At 35.6% G+C, this 19,171-nt stretch overlaps 2 protein-coding genes across 3 annotated transcripts in view; both read left to right on the top strand.

Moving 5' to 3' along the window:
* The window catches only part of LOC113491640 (BCL2/adenovirus E1B 19 kDa protein-interacting protein 3), a 41,443-nt gene extending 35,216 nt beyond the window's left edge, over positions 1-6,227 (top strand). For both annotated transcript variants that reach the window (XM_026868710.1, XM_026868711.1), the window contains exons 3-6: positions 3,691-3,831; positions 4,346-4,448; positions 4,887-4,990; positions 5,504-6,227. In XM_026868710.1, coding sequence (XP_026724511.1) covers positions 3,691-3,831; positions 4,346-4,448; positions 4,887-4,990; positions 5,504-5,558 — 403 coding nt within the window. In that variant the 3' untranslated portion in view covers positions 5,559-6,227. The remainder of the gene's footprint in view (positions 1-3,690; positions 3,832-4,345; positions 4,449-4,886; positions 4,991-5,503) is intronic.
* Positions 6,228-11,522: 5,295 nt separating this feature from the next.
* Positions 11,523-14,283, top strand: LOC113491639 (protein LSM12 homolog A-like). Its single transcript, XM_026868709.1, has 3 exons — positions 11,523-11,979; positions 13,233-13,370; positions 13,956-14,283. Exons 1-3 carry the CDS (start codon positions 11,677-11,679, stop codon positions 14,070-14,072), a joined length of 558 nt encoding a protein of 185 aa, XP_026724510.1. The 5' UTR covers positions 11,523-11,676; the 3' UTR covers positions 14,073-14,283.
* The last annotated feature ends 4,888 nt before the right edge of the window (positions 14,284-19,171 follow it).

Below are 19,171 nucleotides of genomic sequence, written 5' to 3'. Positions count from 1 at the left end.
TAGTGGTTTAGGCGTGAAAGAAGCACAAACATCCATACATACAAACATTCATTATAATATTAGTAGGATTAAGATTAAAACTACTAACTACTAAACAAGTTAGTACGAAGACCTACTTCAACAGGTAAAGGAGTATTGATTTTAAAAGTTAATTACTCATTGTGCATCGGGAAGCCATAATGAGATAGTTAAATGCTGACGTCGTTGTTGCTCGGTGTAAATAATCGTCAGTTTTAACTTGCGCGCCATCCGGAGGCCATAGGAAAATATTAATGGTGGAGTATTCTGGACTTATTTGAAAGATTTTAAAAAGATGAGGTTCTTAATTTGTCCATTTTTTCTTTTTGTTTGGTCAGAAGTTTGGAGTGGATGAACCGATTTTATTCATTCGTTTAACGTGAAATAACTGTCATTTGGTATGCTAAAAATGTCTTCAAGTTTGGCTTAAAGTTTTTTTTTTTAATTTATTTATTTAAAAAAAAAACGACTCCCGCAGTAATTAATATAAACCTTGTGTCGGGCGGGGGGGGGGGGGGATACAAATAAACGATGCGATGTAACCCGCCATTCATTTGTTTTAGGCCCGATTTTTCAATCGTCAGATAAATTTTATCAGAGGAATAAATATGGCCGTTTGACATATTTTCTATACAAAAACTGTCAAAACGTCAAACATATTCGTCGAATAAAAGTTATCTGGCGATTCAAAAATCGGCCCTTAGAATAATTCGGTATCGAGGCATTATTTTAACGAAAATAACACTCTTTACAATTGTCGGCGGAGAGTAGGAATACAAAACTAGGTTACGACGTTCAACAATTAAAGGGTCAATTAGAACCGCGGGATATCGTCCGATCATTTAATGGCATTCCATGGTAATATCGGCAGAGTGCTTACAGGCAGCATCTTTATTGACTGACTACCTATCCTCTTTACTACATACGGTGAGTTTTTGTAAAAAATGCATAAAAAATACATTTTTGTCTGCATTGTTATCATCGACTGACTGACGGACGGCTAGTTATATCTATTTATCTTAAATGTAAAAGTTGCTTATTCCGTGTCTAAAATTTTAGATATAGCTATTTTCGTTACTCATTTACTACTTCCTTGATTTCTGCGCCAGATCGCAGCGAATTTTAATTTTATTGTAATCGGTGTACTGTCCCATTTCTTACTGCCAATTATTTGTGCCCCTTTTATTTATATTGTAATTAGTCTCATTGTCTCAACCTAAATATAATTCAGTGTTCAGAAATTTGTTTTTTTCTTTGTTCTTCTTTATACGTTTATTGTTATGCATCAGCTGTTGTTGTCTCGTTTTTTTTTTATGCATTATTTTTCGCACTACTATATTTGTTCTCTTTCGTTGCTTATAAGCAAGCTTATAAAGGAACAAGAAAGACTTCGATAAGTTATATATAATATAATAAATGCGGACAACATCACATACATTGTTCTGAACCCAAAGTAAGTTGCTAAAGCACTTGTGTTAGGTTATTCAGATACAACGACGGTACCACAAACACCCAGACCCGAGACAATGTAGAATGGTGAATTTTTATTCCGGGGATCGAACCCGGGACCTCAGAGCTAGCGACACCTTGAAACCGGTGCGTACGCCACTCGACCACGGAGGTCGTCGTATAAGTAATATCGCTGTAGCTTAGATCTTCCTTAAAATGTAGTTTTGTCTTTGTGTAAACGATATTTTTGGAGTTCTTTAGCCACTTTATGCGGATATCTGCTCTTTTTCTCTTGTTTGCATATCGCCGTATGTAATCCTACTACTATTATAAAGGCGAAAGTTTGTATGGATGTATGGATGTTTGTTACTCTTTCACGTAAAAACTACTGAATGGATTTGAATGAAACTTTACCACAATATAGCTTATACATCAGAATAACACATAGGCTACAATTTTTGAGGTTTCTAATGTGAGGTCGTAAAAAAACACATTTTTTGCGCTTACATTGCAAACGCTGACCGAATCCTACAAGATAGATAGAAAGGAGATAGATAGATAGAAGGCAGGTATAAATTATAACTTATATCTTCTAACCTCGCGGACAAAGTCGCGGGCAACAGCTAGTGACTTAATATAGTTTTATTAAGATTTAATGTAACATTCGACTTCTATATTCCCTTAATCATAACTGACTATAGTACAGTAAGACATGTCATGCAGTTTTCGTATCACGTTACTTGCGGTCGAATCCCGGCGCCAGACGCATTCCAAAGGCTTTACTGTGTCTGCCCTGTTGTATAATATTATTTTACTATTCAAGAAAAAGCGGTAAAGTAGTGGCAAAACGACAGGACTGATACAAAAGTCGCAGGTTCGAATCCACGCACACCAATCTTCGAATTTATGTCTGCTAAGCTACTAGCTGCTGTTGCTAGCAGCGAAAATGATCCCACAAAAACATAACATCGGTATAAAAGCTATCCGTAATAAAATAAACTATCTGTGTACCAAGTTTCGTCTCAATCCTTTCAATGGTTTTTGCGCGAAAGAGGAACAAACATTCTCTTTCATATAAACTTTTGCGTTTATAATATTAGTAGCATTAAAAATGTATAATTCACCAACTAAAAACAGTGAAGTGAAACATCTTAAGGGAACCGGTATATTTTAGATATTTCCAAGTATTTCTTCCACTAAGCCTGTGGCTTGTGGGCTTAGAAAAAGCTCTGACACCAAATGATACATACCACCAACCAAATTAAAGAACTCGTCCCCGCGTCAGCTCATGATTAAGGACTCCGGTTATGTCCAAACTAGGCGGGCGATCCTGATAAATAAATATGCGTGAGTAAACCGTTGACTTAATAAATAAAATAAAGGAAGTTACTGAATTTATATATCGTTTCTTTTCATCATCATCAGCCCATATCCGTCCACTGTTGGACATAGAACTCCCCAATCACACGCCATCGAGATCTGCCTTCGGCTGCTCGCATCCAGCTCCTGCGAGCCATCTTGCCTGTTTCTTTTCAATTTGCTCAAAACATCATTTCGAGTCCCACAACAATTTCAAGATGTTTTCCCATCGAGAATCCAATTGTCCTTGTTAATAACACTTGAAAAATGAAGTTTTTAGCTAATTGGTACAATTGTTTTATTTTGTTTTGACAACTTTTAGTAATTCATTAAGACTTGAGTCTTAGTGGCTAGTGATAAATAATGCTTTGGGTATTTGAATGCAGTTTCTGTAATTAAGGTAAGTGTGTGATATATGATAGGATATTGATTTTGTTTGTAAGGGTTCTGTATCTCGAAAGGGTAAAAACGGGACCCTACGAATGAGGCTCCTCTGTCTGTTCAACGATATGTCACTTGGCTATAATACAAAAACCGGGACATACAGTTTTTCAGATTATGTTAAATGAAACAATACAAAATCAAAATCAAAAGTATTTATTTCAAACAGGTCGTTTTACAGGCACTTTTTAAACGTTACAATAATGACTCTAGTTGCACGGTTCCAAAGTGTCATTCTTATGGAGAAGAACCGGCAAGAGACTCTTTTAAAAATAAAACATTACACAATGATAGTGCTCATCACACAAACAATTATCCTAGCTGGAGATCGATCTCACGACCTCCGATTTGCAAATCAATGCCACTAACAACTAGACCAACACTCCAGTCACAATAAACTAAAGTATTTCTTCTTCATTCCAGCCCAAAATCACCACCGAACAGCCCCAACCTGGAACCCTCGACTGAAGACGAGCTGAAGGGTGTGTACATCAACTGCTGGCGGGACGACTCCAACGACTGGGTGTGGGAGTGGAGCAGTAGACCTGATCAGTTGCCTCCCAAGTGAGTACCCACATACATGATCATCATCCTAGCCCTTTCCCAACTATGTTGGCGTCAGCTTCAAGTCTGGTTAGACTTGAAGCTGACGCCAACAGAACAACAACAACTGAATCCGGTTGGATTCAGCTAATTACCAGTGTTTTATAAGGAGCGACTGCCTATCTGACCTCCTCAACCCAGTTGCAGACAACACGATACCCCTTGGTTAGACTGGTTGTCAGACTTCTGACTACCTGTAACGACTATCAAAGATGTAAGAATAACAGCCGGGATCCACAATTCGAATCACGGAGGAACCCGTTTTGACCAAGACGGTCACCCATCTACGGACCAACCGCAACAAGGTTCATGCCGAGCTTGATAAGGTCGCCATTTATGTCTGTACCGTCACGCCAAACCCACTGACGGCAGCGTGACCTGGGTTAAATCCCTGCGTACAACAAGCGCTTATGTGATCGACTATTATTTGCACCTACTTAACACCCAAGACTTTATGAGTTTCCTCTTCCCTCAGGGACTGGCGGTTTAAGCATCCCACGAGTACGCGCGGCCCCCCCTCCGCCACCTCCTCCATCGAGGTGCTGGAGCAGCAGCTGGCCGCGCCCGTCATGCAGCAGGTGAGACCTAGACCCTCAGATTATGGAGAATGATCTTTGTTGCTATTGATATAGAATTGGTAATTGCTTAATAGGTCATAGAGAACGTTATATGTTGATGGAAAATGAGCTTTATTGATACATACATAAACCTGGCCTTGGGAAATTGTAAGAATTTTAAGTTTACTGAAAGGTTCAAAACGGACGCTTTTAATAAGGGGGTCCGCTGTTTGTCCAGTTGTCAAAAGATTGTATTACATGAACATAAAAATGAGTGTCGCGAGTCCAACGCGCACTTAACTTTGTTTTTTTAGATTCTTTCTACTCCTCTGAAGTAAATAGCCGAAATTATTTATCTAAAATACCATTTTTCCACCCAAAGTCATTTCTTTACATCTGACTTTCATTACATATACATAACAATCTTCCCACTTTATAATGCTATAACCCACCTCGCAGAGCCACTGCCTGTCGGTCCGCCGCCTGTGCCTGTTCTCGCGCGGCGCGGTGGCGGCCGTGCTGCTCACCAACGTGGTGTCGCTGCTGCTGGGCGCCGGCATCGGGTGAGACATGCACACACACACACACACACAGATAGCTGTAGGGTCTAGGGCAATAGTTCATCTGCCTAGCCTTTTCCCAACTATGTTGGGGTCGGCTACCAGTCTAACCGGATACAGCTAAGTACCAGTGTTTTACAAGGAGCGACTGTCTGTCTGACCTCCTCAACCCAGTTACCCCTGGGCAACACGATACCCCTTTGTTGGACTTTCTAGCCTCTGACTATCTGTAAAGACTATCAAAGATGTAGGAATAACAGCCGGGACCCACAATTTAACGTGCCTTCCGAAACACGGAGAAACTCGTTGACGACAACGATGGTCACCCATATACGGACCAACCGCGATGTTATATAGCCTTATAAAACTTTCTTCGATGAATGGTCTATTCAACACAAAATCAATTTTTCATTTTGGACCTGTAGTTCCTGAGATTAGCGCGTTCAAACAAACAAGCAAACTCTTCAGCTTTATATTATTAGTATAGATTAATAATTAAATAATTTTCTGTTCCAGTATGTGGCTGAGCAAGCGCGGCATGCTGCCCCCCCGACTGATAATCCTCAACTAGGAGACGAGACTGTCGTGAACTGTAGTTATAAATAACTCTGATGTTAACAACAACCGTTGTGTTCGACTGTCATAGTAACCATGTCGTCATGTCCGAGCGAGATGGAACGATACGCCGACTAGACGCGGTGTCGAGACGGAAAAGTTAAGCGTTAAGCGTCGCACACCGAGGTTTGGAAATGAATGGGTGACCATTTATAATGCCATGAACTCTTCGTGTATGAGAATGAGAGTAGTTGATGCTTTCGCCTGTCATTAGATGATCTTTGACAGTCGTTAAGTCATTACAGTTCTGATGCGGAGTCTTGAGACAGAGAAGCATGGTCACCCATCCAATGGCACACCTCGATAAGCGTCACTGTACTTAACGTGTTGTTCTAATATCATAGTTAATTATCACTGACGTGTTAGTTATAGAAATGTAACACTATTACTTATTAGATAATAACACAGCAAAGTCAAGTTTGCCTCGTTACGGCTTAGAAGAAGATGGGTGTGCGTTTTTTTATAAGAAAATGTTAGTTAATTTATATACTGATACGCTACAGCGACGAAATTAGATGAAGTAACATATAGATAAGTTAAGCAGCCCATTTTAAAGGCCTGGAAACGGATGGGTTAACGATAGTGTGTTATCTAATAATAATACGTGTCAGACTGTCTTTGTATGTGAAAGAGAAAAGGAAAAAAAAGAACTATTTAATGTGTAGTGTATAGAGATACAAGTGTTTTTTGTATTTTTCTTACAATTTCTTACTATATATTTTATTTTATATTTATTATGCTGATAATATACAAGATCTGATGGTTGATGCTTTTTTAACAGGAACTAAGTCCATTATATTATTTGAAAGCGAATAAATTTGCAAAAAAACAATATTGAGATGTATCCATCCTATCTTTCAAAATCAAACTGCATACTTGAGCAAAATTGATTAAAATCAGTTTAGTAGTTTACAGAGTCCATCGCGGACAAACATCTCGCGTTACTTATACATCATCATTATTCTAGCCTTTTCCCAACTATGTTGTGGTCGGCTTCCAGTCTAACAGGACTCAGCTAAGTACCAGTGTTTCACAAGGAGCGACTGCCTATCTGACCTCCTCAACCCAGTCACCTGGGCAACACGATACCCCTTGGTTAGACTGGTTGACAGACTTTTCAAGCGTTAATTATAAATATACATGTTAAAATAATTGTTCAGTTGTATGTCTTTTGCAGCTATTAATGACCAAATCACCCAAGCATGTCACTACGTTTCTAACTATGATTTTTATCAAAACATGTCTAAGATCATTCGTTCATAATTCACCTTTAATGCAATTTATTAGCATAATAAATATGAAATATAATTTTAACTTTGAATATTTTTATATCTTATAGTTGGTAAGAGCACTACAGTTAGGTAGTTTTTAAGTTGTTTCTACACGTTTCTGACTGATTGTAAACACAGTATATTCATCATCATCATCTCGGCCTGTCGCCGTCCCCTGCTCTCCGTCAGCCTCCCGCAGAGCGCCCGCCCCGGGCCGGGAGCAGGCCGCAGCCGCCGCCCGCCGCCTCCTTCAAATCATCGCTCCATCGTGCCGCAGTATATTGGGTAGATTTTAATTTCAGTTGTATTCATTTCAAAATTTACCCCGTTTTGTGGTATTTTTTCCCATGTTTTTGTACACTCACTTTTCTTAATTGTTTGTTTTATTTTATTTCTCTTTTGCTATCATATCTTGATCTTATTTTTTTGTTTTTATCTAGCCCACTGTGTACCACTGCTGGGCAAATGCGTCTCCCAAATCTCTCCACAATCTTATACCTGTTGAAAAACTATTGTATCTATATTCAAATATCACCCCACTGTTGGGCATAGCACTCAACGCGATCCGTCAGAAATGTGTACGAATATACATATTCTATGATTTCTGTTTATATATATAAGTATTATGGTTTAAGCATGATACTTTTAATGCTAAGCTCTGATAACCGCCGAATAGTACATGCTATCTCTTTCTCTCTTATAGAGTAGGAGAAGGACAACAATACAATGACATTACAGTGAGGACGTCAAAATAATCTTGAAATATGTCTTTTATTGTATTTTTTTTTGTTTTGTATTCCATCTTTTGTATGACCTTATTTAGTTTTGATTTACTTTGGCATTAACTACCAATAGGGATGATGACAAATTTTTTGCAGTGTCCGTCTTCTAGTTTTTTGTATAATAATGGATACGTATTTTTTAGTTCGTCCCGCAAACATAAATTGACAAAATTACAGTGAATGAAACTTACGCGTGACGTCACGATTGAGTATAAATTTTACACTATCGTTACGTCACAAGCCCCCTCTCCTAAACTTTAAAGCAGTTAATCTTTGTCAATTCTAGTTTTTCTGAAAAAGGAAAAAAAATACGTGTCTCATACTTTTCAATTATCTAACTGAGGGACTTATGAGATGTTTTCTTTTTATACCCAGTCATCATCCCTATTGTCTGTAATATCTAAGTTTAAGTATGTTCTAATTATTATTTCAAATACTTTTAATACTGGAAAATTTATTTAGTATATTATTGAAATATTACCTATAGTTTATTTTGTTTCTATAAATTGAAATAGATAGCAGTACTCTTTGGTACCGGTTGTCAGAATAGCAAAACGCCTTCGCCATTAAAAATCACATTTCATAACTCTGTGATTGGAAAGAGAAAGAGAAAAGTTATTTATTATGCGGCGGTGTTGCCGCGTGATAATTATTTACGAGGGCAACACTCGTAGTGATTACATAATATCTTCGAAATGTTTAGTTTTTAATGTTTTTATTTTTTCGTTTTTAGAAGAATTGGCTAGTAATGATTTATTTTAGAATTTTTGTTTTAGTGTAAAACTGTTGTTTTCGTATTGACGTCTGCTGTATGTACGTATGTAGAGATAAAGTTTTTGAGTGATTCACAGATAAAAGTTAATTATTACAAGTCACCATCCTCGCGACACTTAATCTGCAGAAAGTTTTTTCTTTACTCATAACGCCATCTAGTGTCAAACTAAGCAAAGCTTGTATTATGTGTATTAGACAAGTGATAAACATACTTATATATTTCTAAATACATTCATATTATCTTACACCCAGACACAGAACAAGCATCATGCTCATTACGCAAACATTTGTCCTGGTTGGGAGTCGATCGAACCCACGGCCTCTGGTATGGAAGTCATGGCTACTACCAACTAGACCAACAGGTCCAAGTCTCATCACTTCAGAACATTTAGATGACAAGAATTAAAACATTTAAGAACAACAGTTAATTTAACTATTTGGTGAGGATTATGACGACTTTAACTCGTAAACTTTATTTCATGAGAATCATGGTAGCGACAGTGGCGCCAAGTCGTGCAGTGGTCAGAGTTGGAACTACGTTTGATACATACGCTGGCGTTGGTGCCAAACTTCAGTGGCAAGACAATGCGTTGTGGTATATTATTTTAATTATTTATTTACCGACATTTTATTATTTTATGGTTTGGTTTATAATATATCTCTTTTGATCTCGACAATTCTTTGGAAAATAATTAATAAAAGAGATGGTTTTTTATTTGCTTCTTATTACAATTTCAGTTTATGTGAAACTTGCATTCCATTTAATTAATTTGTGAATTTAAATTGGCGGTTTTTGTTTATAAATGTAGAAAATGTTATTTATTATTTAGATTTATATTTAACTCAACGCTTTGTCTAAATGCACTAAAACATTTGCGATAGTATCCAAATATTGGTCACAAATATTGGTTCCAATGTTCGTCCAATTATGAAGTCAAATGTTGGGCCCAATGTATGTCCATTCTATATGTCAAACAGTTTTCGTATTTCTTCGGAAGTATTCGTGAATACAAGATGGCTGACAATATTTAGATTTGCTATCGCTCTGTATATATGTTTTGTCATTTTAATCATTAGCTGTAAGTCGCTTAAAATATAAGGATATGCATTTTATTATGAAAATTGTTTTATTTGATACTCCAATTTCCTACCCATACCCTACCTCAAAGATTTTGAAAGTCTTGGAAACCAATTTATTCAGAGAACTCCAAGAAATCGCGGAATGACAGAAATTTGAAACATGGGAATCGTAAATAGTAAGGATTTCATATCTAGAAGAAAAGTGGATGAAGCAACAAACAATTCCAGGAGGAACAATCATGGGCATGTGTATCAGGCTAACTTATTGCCTATGCATAACAGAATTATCAGAAAATTACATATTAAAACAGTTGCTGGAATTTAGACCTGCAACTATGTGCATAATAATTCAATCTTTGAAACCCTAGTTCACATAAATACTTAGACCTTTGTTTAGTCCTAGCTACCGCATTAGGTTAAGTAACCTGTAATGGTAGATTAGTGTGATAATTAAATAAATAAACCTCCATAAAGATTCCGCATGAGACAACATACAGACAAATAATATTTCTTTTGCGTGGTATATTAATTTGTAGGTATCAACTATTATCATCAAATTTATTTATTAACTAACAGATTTTATTTATTAAGCCTTTTTATAGGGAACCTTACTTCTACTTCAAAAGTTAGCCTTAACACAAGGGGAACTTGAACATTAATTAAATTTGCCGCATGCGGTGTCTAATAGACTGGCCCATATTCCTGTTTCTTATCCTTACGGCCAACCTGGGTAGCTTACCCTGAACTTTGTGTTTTACGCGGGAAAGTTTCAGGCTTTCGAAGGAATATCAGCAAGTTCTAGCCCAGATCTGATGCCTTTTTTTTTGGGAAGGCTTGGGAAACCTCATGAACAACCACTCCCTTGGATGAGGGAATGGGTAGTGTCAGACTCTTACTGCCTAAACCTGAACCGCCGTGCTACGTAATCCGAGTTTTTGTGCAATCCTTCATACACGATTAGGGCCGATGTCGGCCGGGCCAGCGATTTTTTACAGGGTTACCGTGACCCTGATACAAAAAAAGACAACGGAAGGGGTATGTGTAGGTTTTTAGTAAAAGTCTGATACTTCCTTCCGCTTAACTGAAACCGGGAGGGGGCATTTGATGATTTCCAATGATGAAAAAAGGGCCTTCCTCCTCTTAATGTAATATTATGCTGTGTAGTGCGCTGTGATGCTTGCGCAACTGCCAGTCTTTGAACTAAACCGTAATAGGACCAGCTTGGTGTGTATCTTATATTAAAAGTACTAGAATTTGCGCAGAGCCATTGATGATGGATGATGGGGAGGTATTTGTCAATCAGTGGGACAGCACTGGACGATAATCGATCGCAGCATAAATCCAGCATATGAGGCGTTTCGCAGGTTCGATCCCCGCGTAGGTTATGTGTTCCACGAATTTTTATTTTGATTCTATGTTTCTTGAATATGTGACGCAAGGATAAAATGCTTTTGAGAGGTAGTCACTACTTTTAAAGTAATGAAGACTTGCGCTGGCTCTTTTACTATATGGAGTTGAAACCGGTTAGATCAAGTTAGATAGACTGGGTACCAAAATCACTACTAATATTATAAATGTGAAAGTAACTCTGTCGGTCTGTCTGTTACGCTTTCACGTCTAAACCACTGAACTGATTTTAATGAAATTTGGTACAGAGATAGAGTTGACCTTGAGAAAGAACAGGATAGTTTTTATATCGGGCATTTGAAGAGTTCTCTTGGAAACGCGATATAACCGACCTCGACGCGGGCGAAAAGCTAGTGGGTAAATAAGAACTTGAAGAACGCTTAAATTATCTGATTCGACCATCAAAGATAGTAACTGGTAGCACTTCATTTTGAAAGTTGCGTATAACTATAATTGCTAACTATAAGCACGTTTACTTTAGCAAAAAATAAGTTAACAAAGCGCGAAGGAAACAGAAAATCAATAAGATTGTTGACACCATGTTAATTTCTAGTCGCGAAACAGACGGAGCAACGAAACGCAGAACCATAAACTTCAAAGTCAAACCTAACATTATCTGTGCCTGTCAAATTCAATGGCGGACGACCTCGTATTCGTATCGTAACAAAACATATTTCACATTTTAGTTTCACCGATCTAACACAATTTGAACACTACATGAGCTTCAGTTCCACCGCGTGAACAACAAAAGCGGTGTATAATGTCCACTGTCGTGTCGGACTGTTTTACTATCGGTAGCATAGTAGCGACGAGAACATGTTACAACGAAAATATAGAAGGCGAGGTGCTAGCTTTCGATCCTCAAACTAAAATGTTAATATTAAAATGTCCGTCGTCTAGCGGGAATCCTAAACGCCATGATGTGAATATCGTGAACCTATCGTTGGTGAGTGATGTGCAAATCAAAAAAGAAGTCACGACGGTGCCCGACCCGCCGCAGTCTCTCAACCTGCATAGACTAAACACGCGAGTTCGAAATTCAATAGAGAATAAAAGAAGACTAGTAAGTACCTATACGAACTTTTTACACGATTTCGCGGTTTTATAAATAAATAAAAAAAAAACGTGGCTCTTGTTTATGCAATGACCTCTTTTTTTTTGTTGTATAAAATTTGAAAGTTTGTGTTTATTTTTGTCTGAATTTACTGCAAAGATGGTACATACTTAGGAGTATAATGCTATTTGTTGATGGACACAACTCACCCGCTAGGGAAAGTTAGAAAGTTTGTGTATAAACTTTTCATAAGTCATTCCTTTTCCAAAGTTAGATTGCATCATTAACACGATGATTATCAACTTGATGGTGTATCATAATGATTTTCTATTAAACAATTCTCTAAACAAAGTAGCTTTAGAATGAATTGTTGAAAAAGTGCTATGAATAAACTGAGCATGGTATTTATTGACCTCAACGGTGTTTATAAATAATTATTATCGGCTTTTAAAAATCCCTCTGCATTAAAAGTTGTCAAAGTCAACAAATCAAATGCCACCAGTATAATCTTGATTATTGTTTTTAAAAGGTGGCTTAAGCCTTTTTCCTTACATCTAAACATGGCTATTATTGGCGAGCAAATAAAAACATATACTTTCTTCAGTAATTAACATATATTTGGTAAATAAGCCATGACAAGTTGTCATATAACAAAAATAATGTTATATATTATTAAATAATGTTCTTTGAGTATGCTGGAATTTACATTCGTTGAATACTCGGAGAAAAAAAAATCTGTTAATTAAATTAAATTCAGATCATCATTGACCTAGCCTTTTCCCAACTATGTTGGGGTCGGCTAACAGTCTAACCATTTTCAGCGAAGTACCAGTGTTTTACAAGGAGCGACTGCCTATCTGACCTCCTCAACCCAGTTATCTGGGCAACACAATATCCCTTAGTTAGACTGGTTGTCTGACTTTAAACTGAGATGTCATTGTTTATTTTAAATAACTAGGACACAGTAAAAATTCAATTCATTCAAATTAGGCCCTCAGCATTTTTACATAGAAATATAATGACTTAACACTATGTTTATCTTCCATATAACTACTTACCTGCTCTTGCATTTTTTTCCTGTAGATTAGATTAGATTAGAAATCCTGTAAACCCGTATCAACAATTATAACTAATAAAAACCACCCAGCACAGCTTGGCATGCCCAAAAACAATCCTGTCTTGAAACACAGAACTAAATTAATCAGAAGTAAAACAACATATTATACAGCATCATATTTAACTAAACACTATACTTCTTTCAGGTATCAGCATTATCAGCATGCTTGGACCCGGAGGGCCAGCGTCTGTTCATGGCCATCGCGAGAGTCATTGACAACGTCTCGTGGGACGGACAGAACATCAACGTCTACAATGATGTTATTATCACACCTCCTTATAAGGTACTGCTGTGTTAAAAGATCTTTTTTTGTATAAGTTGTTGCTTGTGACTTTATAATAGAAAAAAGATTGCACTTCTTTAACAAAGTCTGATCAAAATTGTTTGTGTCAATCCAAGCTGTCTGATATCTCTATAGCAAATTTAAAAACGGTCCAGTCGTTTTTTCGAAAAGACTAAACAAACATACACACACACATTATTACTTTTTTACTAAAACAATTTATTTTTGGCAGTGTCCATCTTGTAGTTTTTTGTATAATAATGGATAAGTATTTTTTAATTTGTCCCTCAAACATAAATTGACCAAATAACAGTGAATGGAACTAACTAACAGAGTATAATTTTTACTCTATCGTTACGTCACAAGCCCCCTCTCCTAAACTTTAAAGCAGCTGATCTTTGTCAATTCTAGTTTTTCAGAAAAACGAAAAAATACGTGTCTCATATTTTTCAATTATCTAACTGAGGGACTAATGAGATTTTTTCTTTTTATACCCAGTCATCATCCCTATTCTTTTATCTCTTATCCATATAATTTCTATTCATTTGCTACTATATATCACTCATCCATTCTCCTTGCCCACAGGTGGACAACGTACTATGCGAAAAAGACTCAAAATCGTACAATTATATAAAGAAGTTCGTGGAAAGACACTGGCGCGACCACCGCGATCACGCCGCGCACTCGAACCAACACCAGTAGTTATAACTTAATGATAGACCTGAATATCATATTCAAATTATCAAGGCAAAGAAATATACTAGATCATACAGGTAAAGAAATATATTAAAACTATATATTTCTAGCAGTTTTATCCACATATTACCCGATCTCGTGGTTATTTTACAGTTTTTTTGTGTCTTTGCGGCATTTTTTAAATTTTTTCTCACCGTTTAAACCTTCCCTGGATTTTAACGAATAATTCAAGACTAAAATAAGTCAAATCGGTTCAGCCGTTCTCGAGTTTTATACGAGTATGTTTATCAGTTGTCTAGTACTCATAATACAAGCTTTGTTTAGTTTGAGACTAGATGGCGTTGTGGAATATTATTATATTCTAATTACAGTAATGATTAATAAAGTTTTTGAAACCTCAGAAACTTTTTAAACCGGAAGCGGAAGTGTGTAGCAATAATAGTTTAAATCTCGATTTGCCTTTAATAATTTTAATATGATATTTAGCCATTTTTTCCAGTTTAGCTGAGCCCCGCCAAAAATACCGATATTATTAATATTCAGACAACTGTTTTATATCAAAAAATAAGTTTTAAATCGGCTAGGACACCTTGTAATTATAACACCAGCCCATAGCTGTCCTACTGCACTCTCATACAGAGAACGAGCATTGATCACCGCGCTTGTGAGCTGCCCCACGGTGGGGCGCCATTACCGAAGCTGTTAACAACACCAGCCTGTAACTGTCAGATTCTTTTATATAAATCAAATGTCAATTATAACAAATTCATAATTTTTCTTTAAATGAAATATTTTTAAATGTTGTTATGAACAGTTGTTTGAATACTAACTTTAAATATTTATATGAATATAATATTATATGTGCTGGAAATACTCGGTCATATTAAAAATAGCTTCTGTGCAAGCAAATAATTTAATATAAAAATGTTTGTTATAGAAGAATTCACATCTATTACAAATATTATCATTTTCTATGTTTAATCCATTTTTGGGGTTCCATACTCAAATGAGAAAACGGTACTCTTTGCATTCGCACTCTTCATCTCCAACATGTTGTAAATTACATTGTCATCGGGTTTGAAGCTACCCTGAAAATTTAAGCCTGCTAGCTTATCGGGAAGTGCCTCAAAATTGAGTTGCAAAAATCCAACCGGAACGACAAACAAACAAGAAAAGTGAGTGTATAGAAACGTGGGAGAATATATGACCCGTGTTAGCGAAGTTTATTATATTCATATAAATATAACAGTTGAGATTTCCAATATTCCTAAACTATATATGATATATATTTTATTCTTTATGGGATCCAAAAACACGAATTGTTTTGTTTTCCAAAATTATAGTTTTTTTTTTGTAAACCTCCAAATTTTATTTTATCTATGCAGCTATATTGTGTAGCTGTGTTCGTAGTCTTCAAATTGTCATTTTAGTTGTGATTAATTATCAAAATAGGCGGTTTTTATGCTTCGTCTATTAATTTTTGAGAGATATTTGAGTGAATTTTTTTCCTTTTTAAATTATGCCTTTCGTCACAAATTGATTATTCAAGTATTTCATTCTTGTGTCTTGTCAAATGTTATATAGAATTTAAAACATTTTAATGAACATTACAACAAAATTGACTCATAGTTTTGCTCACTTGAGACCATATTTCGTATACAAAAACACGCAAATTTCAAAATGTTATCTCTGTATAATCTATTATTTAATTATTACAAGTAAACAAGTTACACATCTCCTCACTAACGCTGAATCCCTCAAATGTATTGAACTGACAAGTCAAAGTCACGTCACTTGTCGAAGAGGAATGTCATTCATATACATTTGAAGGTTTCTCTTAATAAATGTTCCGTTTAAGCCCGTCTGAAGCGACTAAAATGACAATCATTGAATACTAAACCTTATTACTAAGCAATACAGTTGTATTTCTATCTAATTTGGAGTTGTGGGATATAGTTATACTATTTATGTACCGTTGGAGTAAGTAATAGAAAAATTATTTAAAAAAAAATTGAAAAACTGTTTCAATGTGTTTCATTTTTCACCCGAAAATTTGAATTTGAATGGATTTGTAGGTGCAGGTTTGATCCCAACGGCATCGCAGGCAAGTACAATTAATGCAACTTTCAAAAGATATATGTACTTTCTTTGGGACACAGGTGTCGAACTTGAAGAATGGTTTAAAAAAGATATAATAAATAAAATAAAATCAAAATAACCATTTTTTTAAGTCCAGTCCATTTTTATAGTTTCAAATTGCATTGTCATCGGGTTTGAAGCTACCCTGAAAACTTCAGCCTGCTAGCTTATCGGGAAGTGCTTCAAAATTGAATTACAAAAATCCAACCGGAACGACAAACAAACAAGAAAGTGAGTGTATAAAAACGTGGCAAAAAAGGCAAGTATAATAAAAATAAAACAATAATTTAAGCTTGTAACATTTATTTGTAATCCTACGCGAAACATCTACATGATTAGACACGATTCAATATTATAATAATAATTAAAAATATAATATAACATTATTCATCGAAATGGCAACATTCTTCGCTGGCAAATAAATTATTTTGTTTAGCAATCTACTTGTTTTTAAATAGAGATAATAGTGAAACGACTATAATTCTAAATAAAACATTATTATTTTAGTTTTTTCAATAAATATGCAACATGCAATAATGAATGAAGAGTGTGTTGCGTCATGTCAGAGGACTACGGGCGGGGTACACTCTGACACCAGGGGGTACATCAATTGTACGATAAGACGATCAATATTTGTATAGAAGATTCAAACATTTGAAATACCCACTAGATACTTGGAAAAATTGTTTAAATAGGGTATTAATTGTTGTGTGGGTAGTTTATACACTTTACCCTCATTTTAAAACTGTCTGGACTTTAAAAGAGACTGCGACCCCTTTGTTTCGACATTTCTCCTCAGGGTAGTCAGATAGGAAATGTCGGCTCCAGCGTTCTCATAAAAAGACATGTAAAAGTGATGAAATATCCTATTTGCAGAATAAATGATTTCATTTCATTTCATTTTTCATTTATCTGACAAAAGAATCTGTTAAGTCCCTAAGATAGATTTCCAAAAAATATTGGATACGTATTTTTTCTTTTATCTCGTAAACAAAATTGAATGAAATATAGTGATTTAAAATCTCGTGTGACGTCACTTAGCATTACGCTTTTTATTAGCAAGTGATGTTACTAGCCCTCACTACCATACATTTCATAATCTTAAGTGCTTTTTTCTTCGTTATTTTTTTATAATGTGTTAAAATAAAAATACGTAGCGTCAAACAAGCCAACTTTGCCAATCAAGGTATCTTTGCCCCAAAAGCAATTTATAAACAAATCCTCTTACATAAGAATCAATTTTAGTTTTATGGTAACATTTATAATCAACTTTCCACCCAAATAATAAATATTGCCATAAAACTAAAATTGTTTCTTATATTAGAGGATTTGCTTATAAATTGCTTTTGGGGCAAAGATACCTTGATTGGCAAATATATCCTATAATATATCCTGGGACAACTCACACACGGTTATCTGATCCCAAGCTAAGCAGAGCTTGTGTTATGGTAACCAGACAACTGATAAACTTACTTATATATTTCTGAATACATACATATACATATTATAGATAAATTACACCCAGACACAGAACAAATGATCATGCTCATCACACAAAATTTGTCCTGGGCGGGAATCGAACCCACGACCTCCGGTATAGCAGTCAGGGTCGCTAACCACTAAACCAACAGGCCCGTCTAAACGGCAAAGTTGGCTTGTTTGACCGAACTCAATATTTTTTGCAAATCTATCTGAAGGACTACACAGATTTATATTAAAAAATTAAACGCCCGTTTCACAATTACTAAATAGCCGCTATCTGGTTATATTGAAAAATTTGACATTTTTGGTTGAAAAAGATCTGTCAAGTAATTTAACGGGAACTTATTTGGCGTGTGGTGAATCAGGGCCTTAGTCAAATACCTTATTATTTTATTAAATGCTTGTTAATAATCGTAGGTATCTCATTTTAACTCTTAAAACGTCCAATAGTTTAGGAAAACTACTATTAATACCGTTTATTTAAGTTTTTAGGTTACAATAATCAGTGCCGGCGTAAGGGCCACTGACACCCCGGAAATATTGTGGCGCCCACTTGAGGGAAGCAATATCAAGTGTTAGTTTTTTGCTGATCCCCAGGAAAATTATATTAAGAATTTCATCTTTCCTTTAGCGTTACGTTTGGCGGTGGAAGTATTCCACCTCTAGCGTAGAGCACAGTTCTGAGGGTTTGCGCCAGGAGAGACAAGAGACTCCAACTTCAGACCTTGGCGACCCCCAGAATTTGTCGCCCTGGGCCATCGCCCCATCACGCCCCCCCTAACGCTTGCACTGACAATAATAGATTTTGCAAATCTAATACCTACTATATTTCTTGTTGCTACTAATTATAAAAACGTGGATATATTTTTCATGCCATAATCTATTAAATTATTATTGATATATTTTCAAATTGAATTATAACAACCATAATTATTTCAAATGTTGCTATTTTTTGTGTATTGTTTCTAGAGCATGAAAAATCTATTATTATTTGAATGAAAGATCTTTTATTGTGAAGTTTAATGCTAGTTATGAAATCTACCTAGATTTAAGACAAAATTAAATAGTTAAGTCAAATCTAGAACAATTTTTCTGTGAGTGATTTTGTTGTAAACCATAATATATAATCTGTTTGATTTGTTAATAGACGAAATGATAAATAATTATTTGATGGTTTACTCACGCGTATGTATCGGGATCGCCCGACTAGTTTCGGACCCAACCGGAGTCCTTAATAATGAGCAGACGAAACGACCTAATCGTTAATAAATTCGTATAATAAAAGTATTCTTCAGATAAATGATTATACCCTAAATGGGAAATCGGCTATTCTATATAAGATTTTATCAATGATTTGCTATTTTTTTGGATTAATTCGTTTAAGTGATAAAATTGAGTTTATTATAGATAATACAACATAAAAAGGTATTTTATTAAAATGATATAATTAGACCGTCAGAGATTTCAAAAATATATTAGACATG

This window comes from Trichoplusia ni, chromosome 3 (genome assembly GCF_003590095.1).
Source record: "Trichoplusia ni isolate ovarian cell line Hi5 chromosome 3, tn1, whole genome shotgun sequence".
Taxonomy (NCBI): domain Eukaryota; kingdom Metazoa; phylum Arthropoda; class Insecta; order Lepidoptera; family Noctuidae; genus Trichoplusia; species Trichoplusia ni.
Note: the sequence above shows the minus strand (reverse complement) of the source record. Positions and strands in the feature narration are given on the sequence as shown.

Excerpts from the sequence above, each read along its gene's own strand:
- LOC113491639 (XM_026868709.1), top strand. The coding sequence starts at position 11,677 with ATGTCCACTGTCGTGTCGGACTGTTTTACTATCGGTAGCATAGTAGCG. Across the intron at positions 11,980-13,232 it reads TAGAGAATAAAAGAAGACTA|GTATCAGCATTATCAGCATG; the intron begins GTAAGTACCTAT and ends TACTTCTTTCAG. Across the intron at positions 13,371-13,955 it reads TTATCACACCTCCTTATAAG|GTGGACAACGTACTATGCGA; the intron begins GTACTGCTGTGT and ends CCTTGCCCACAG.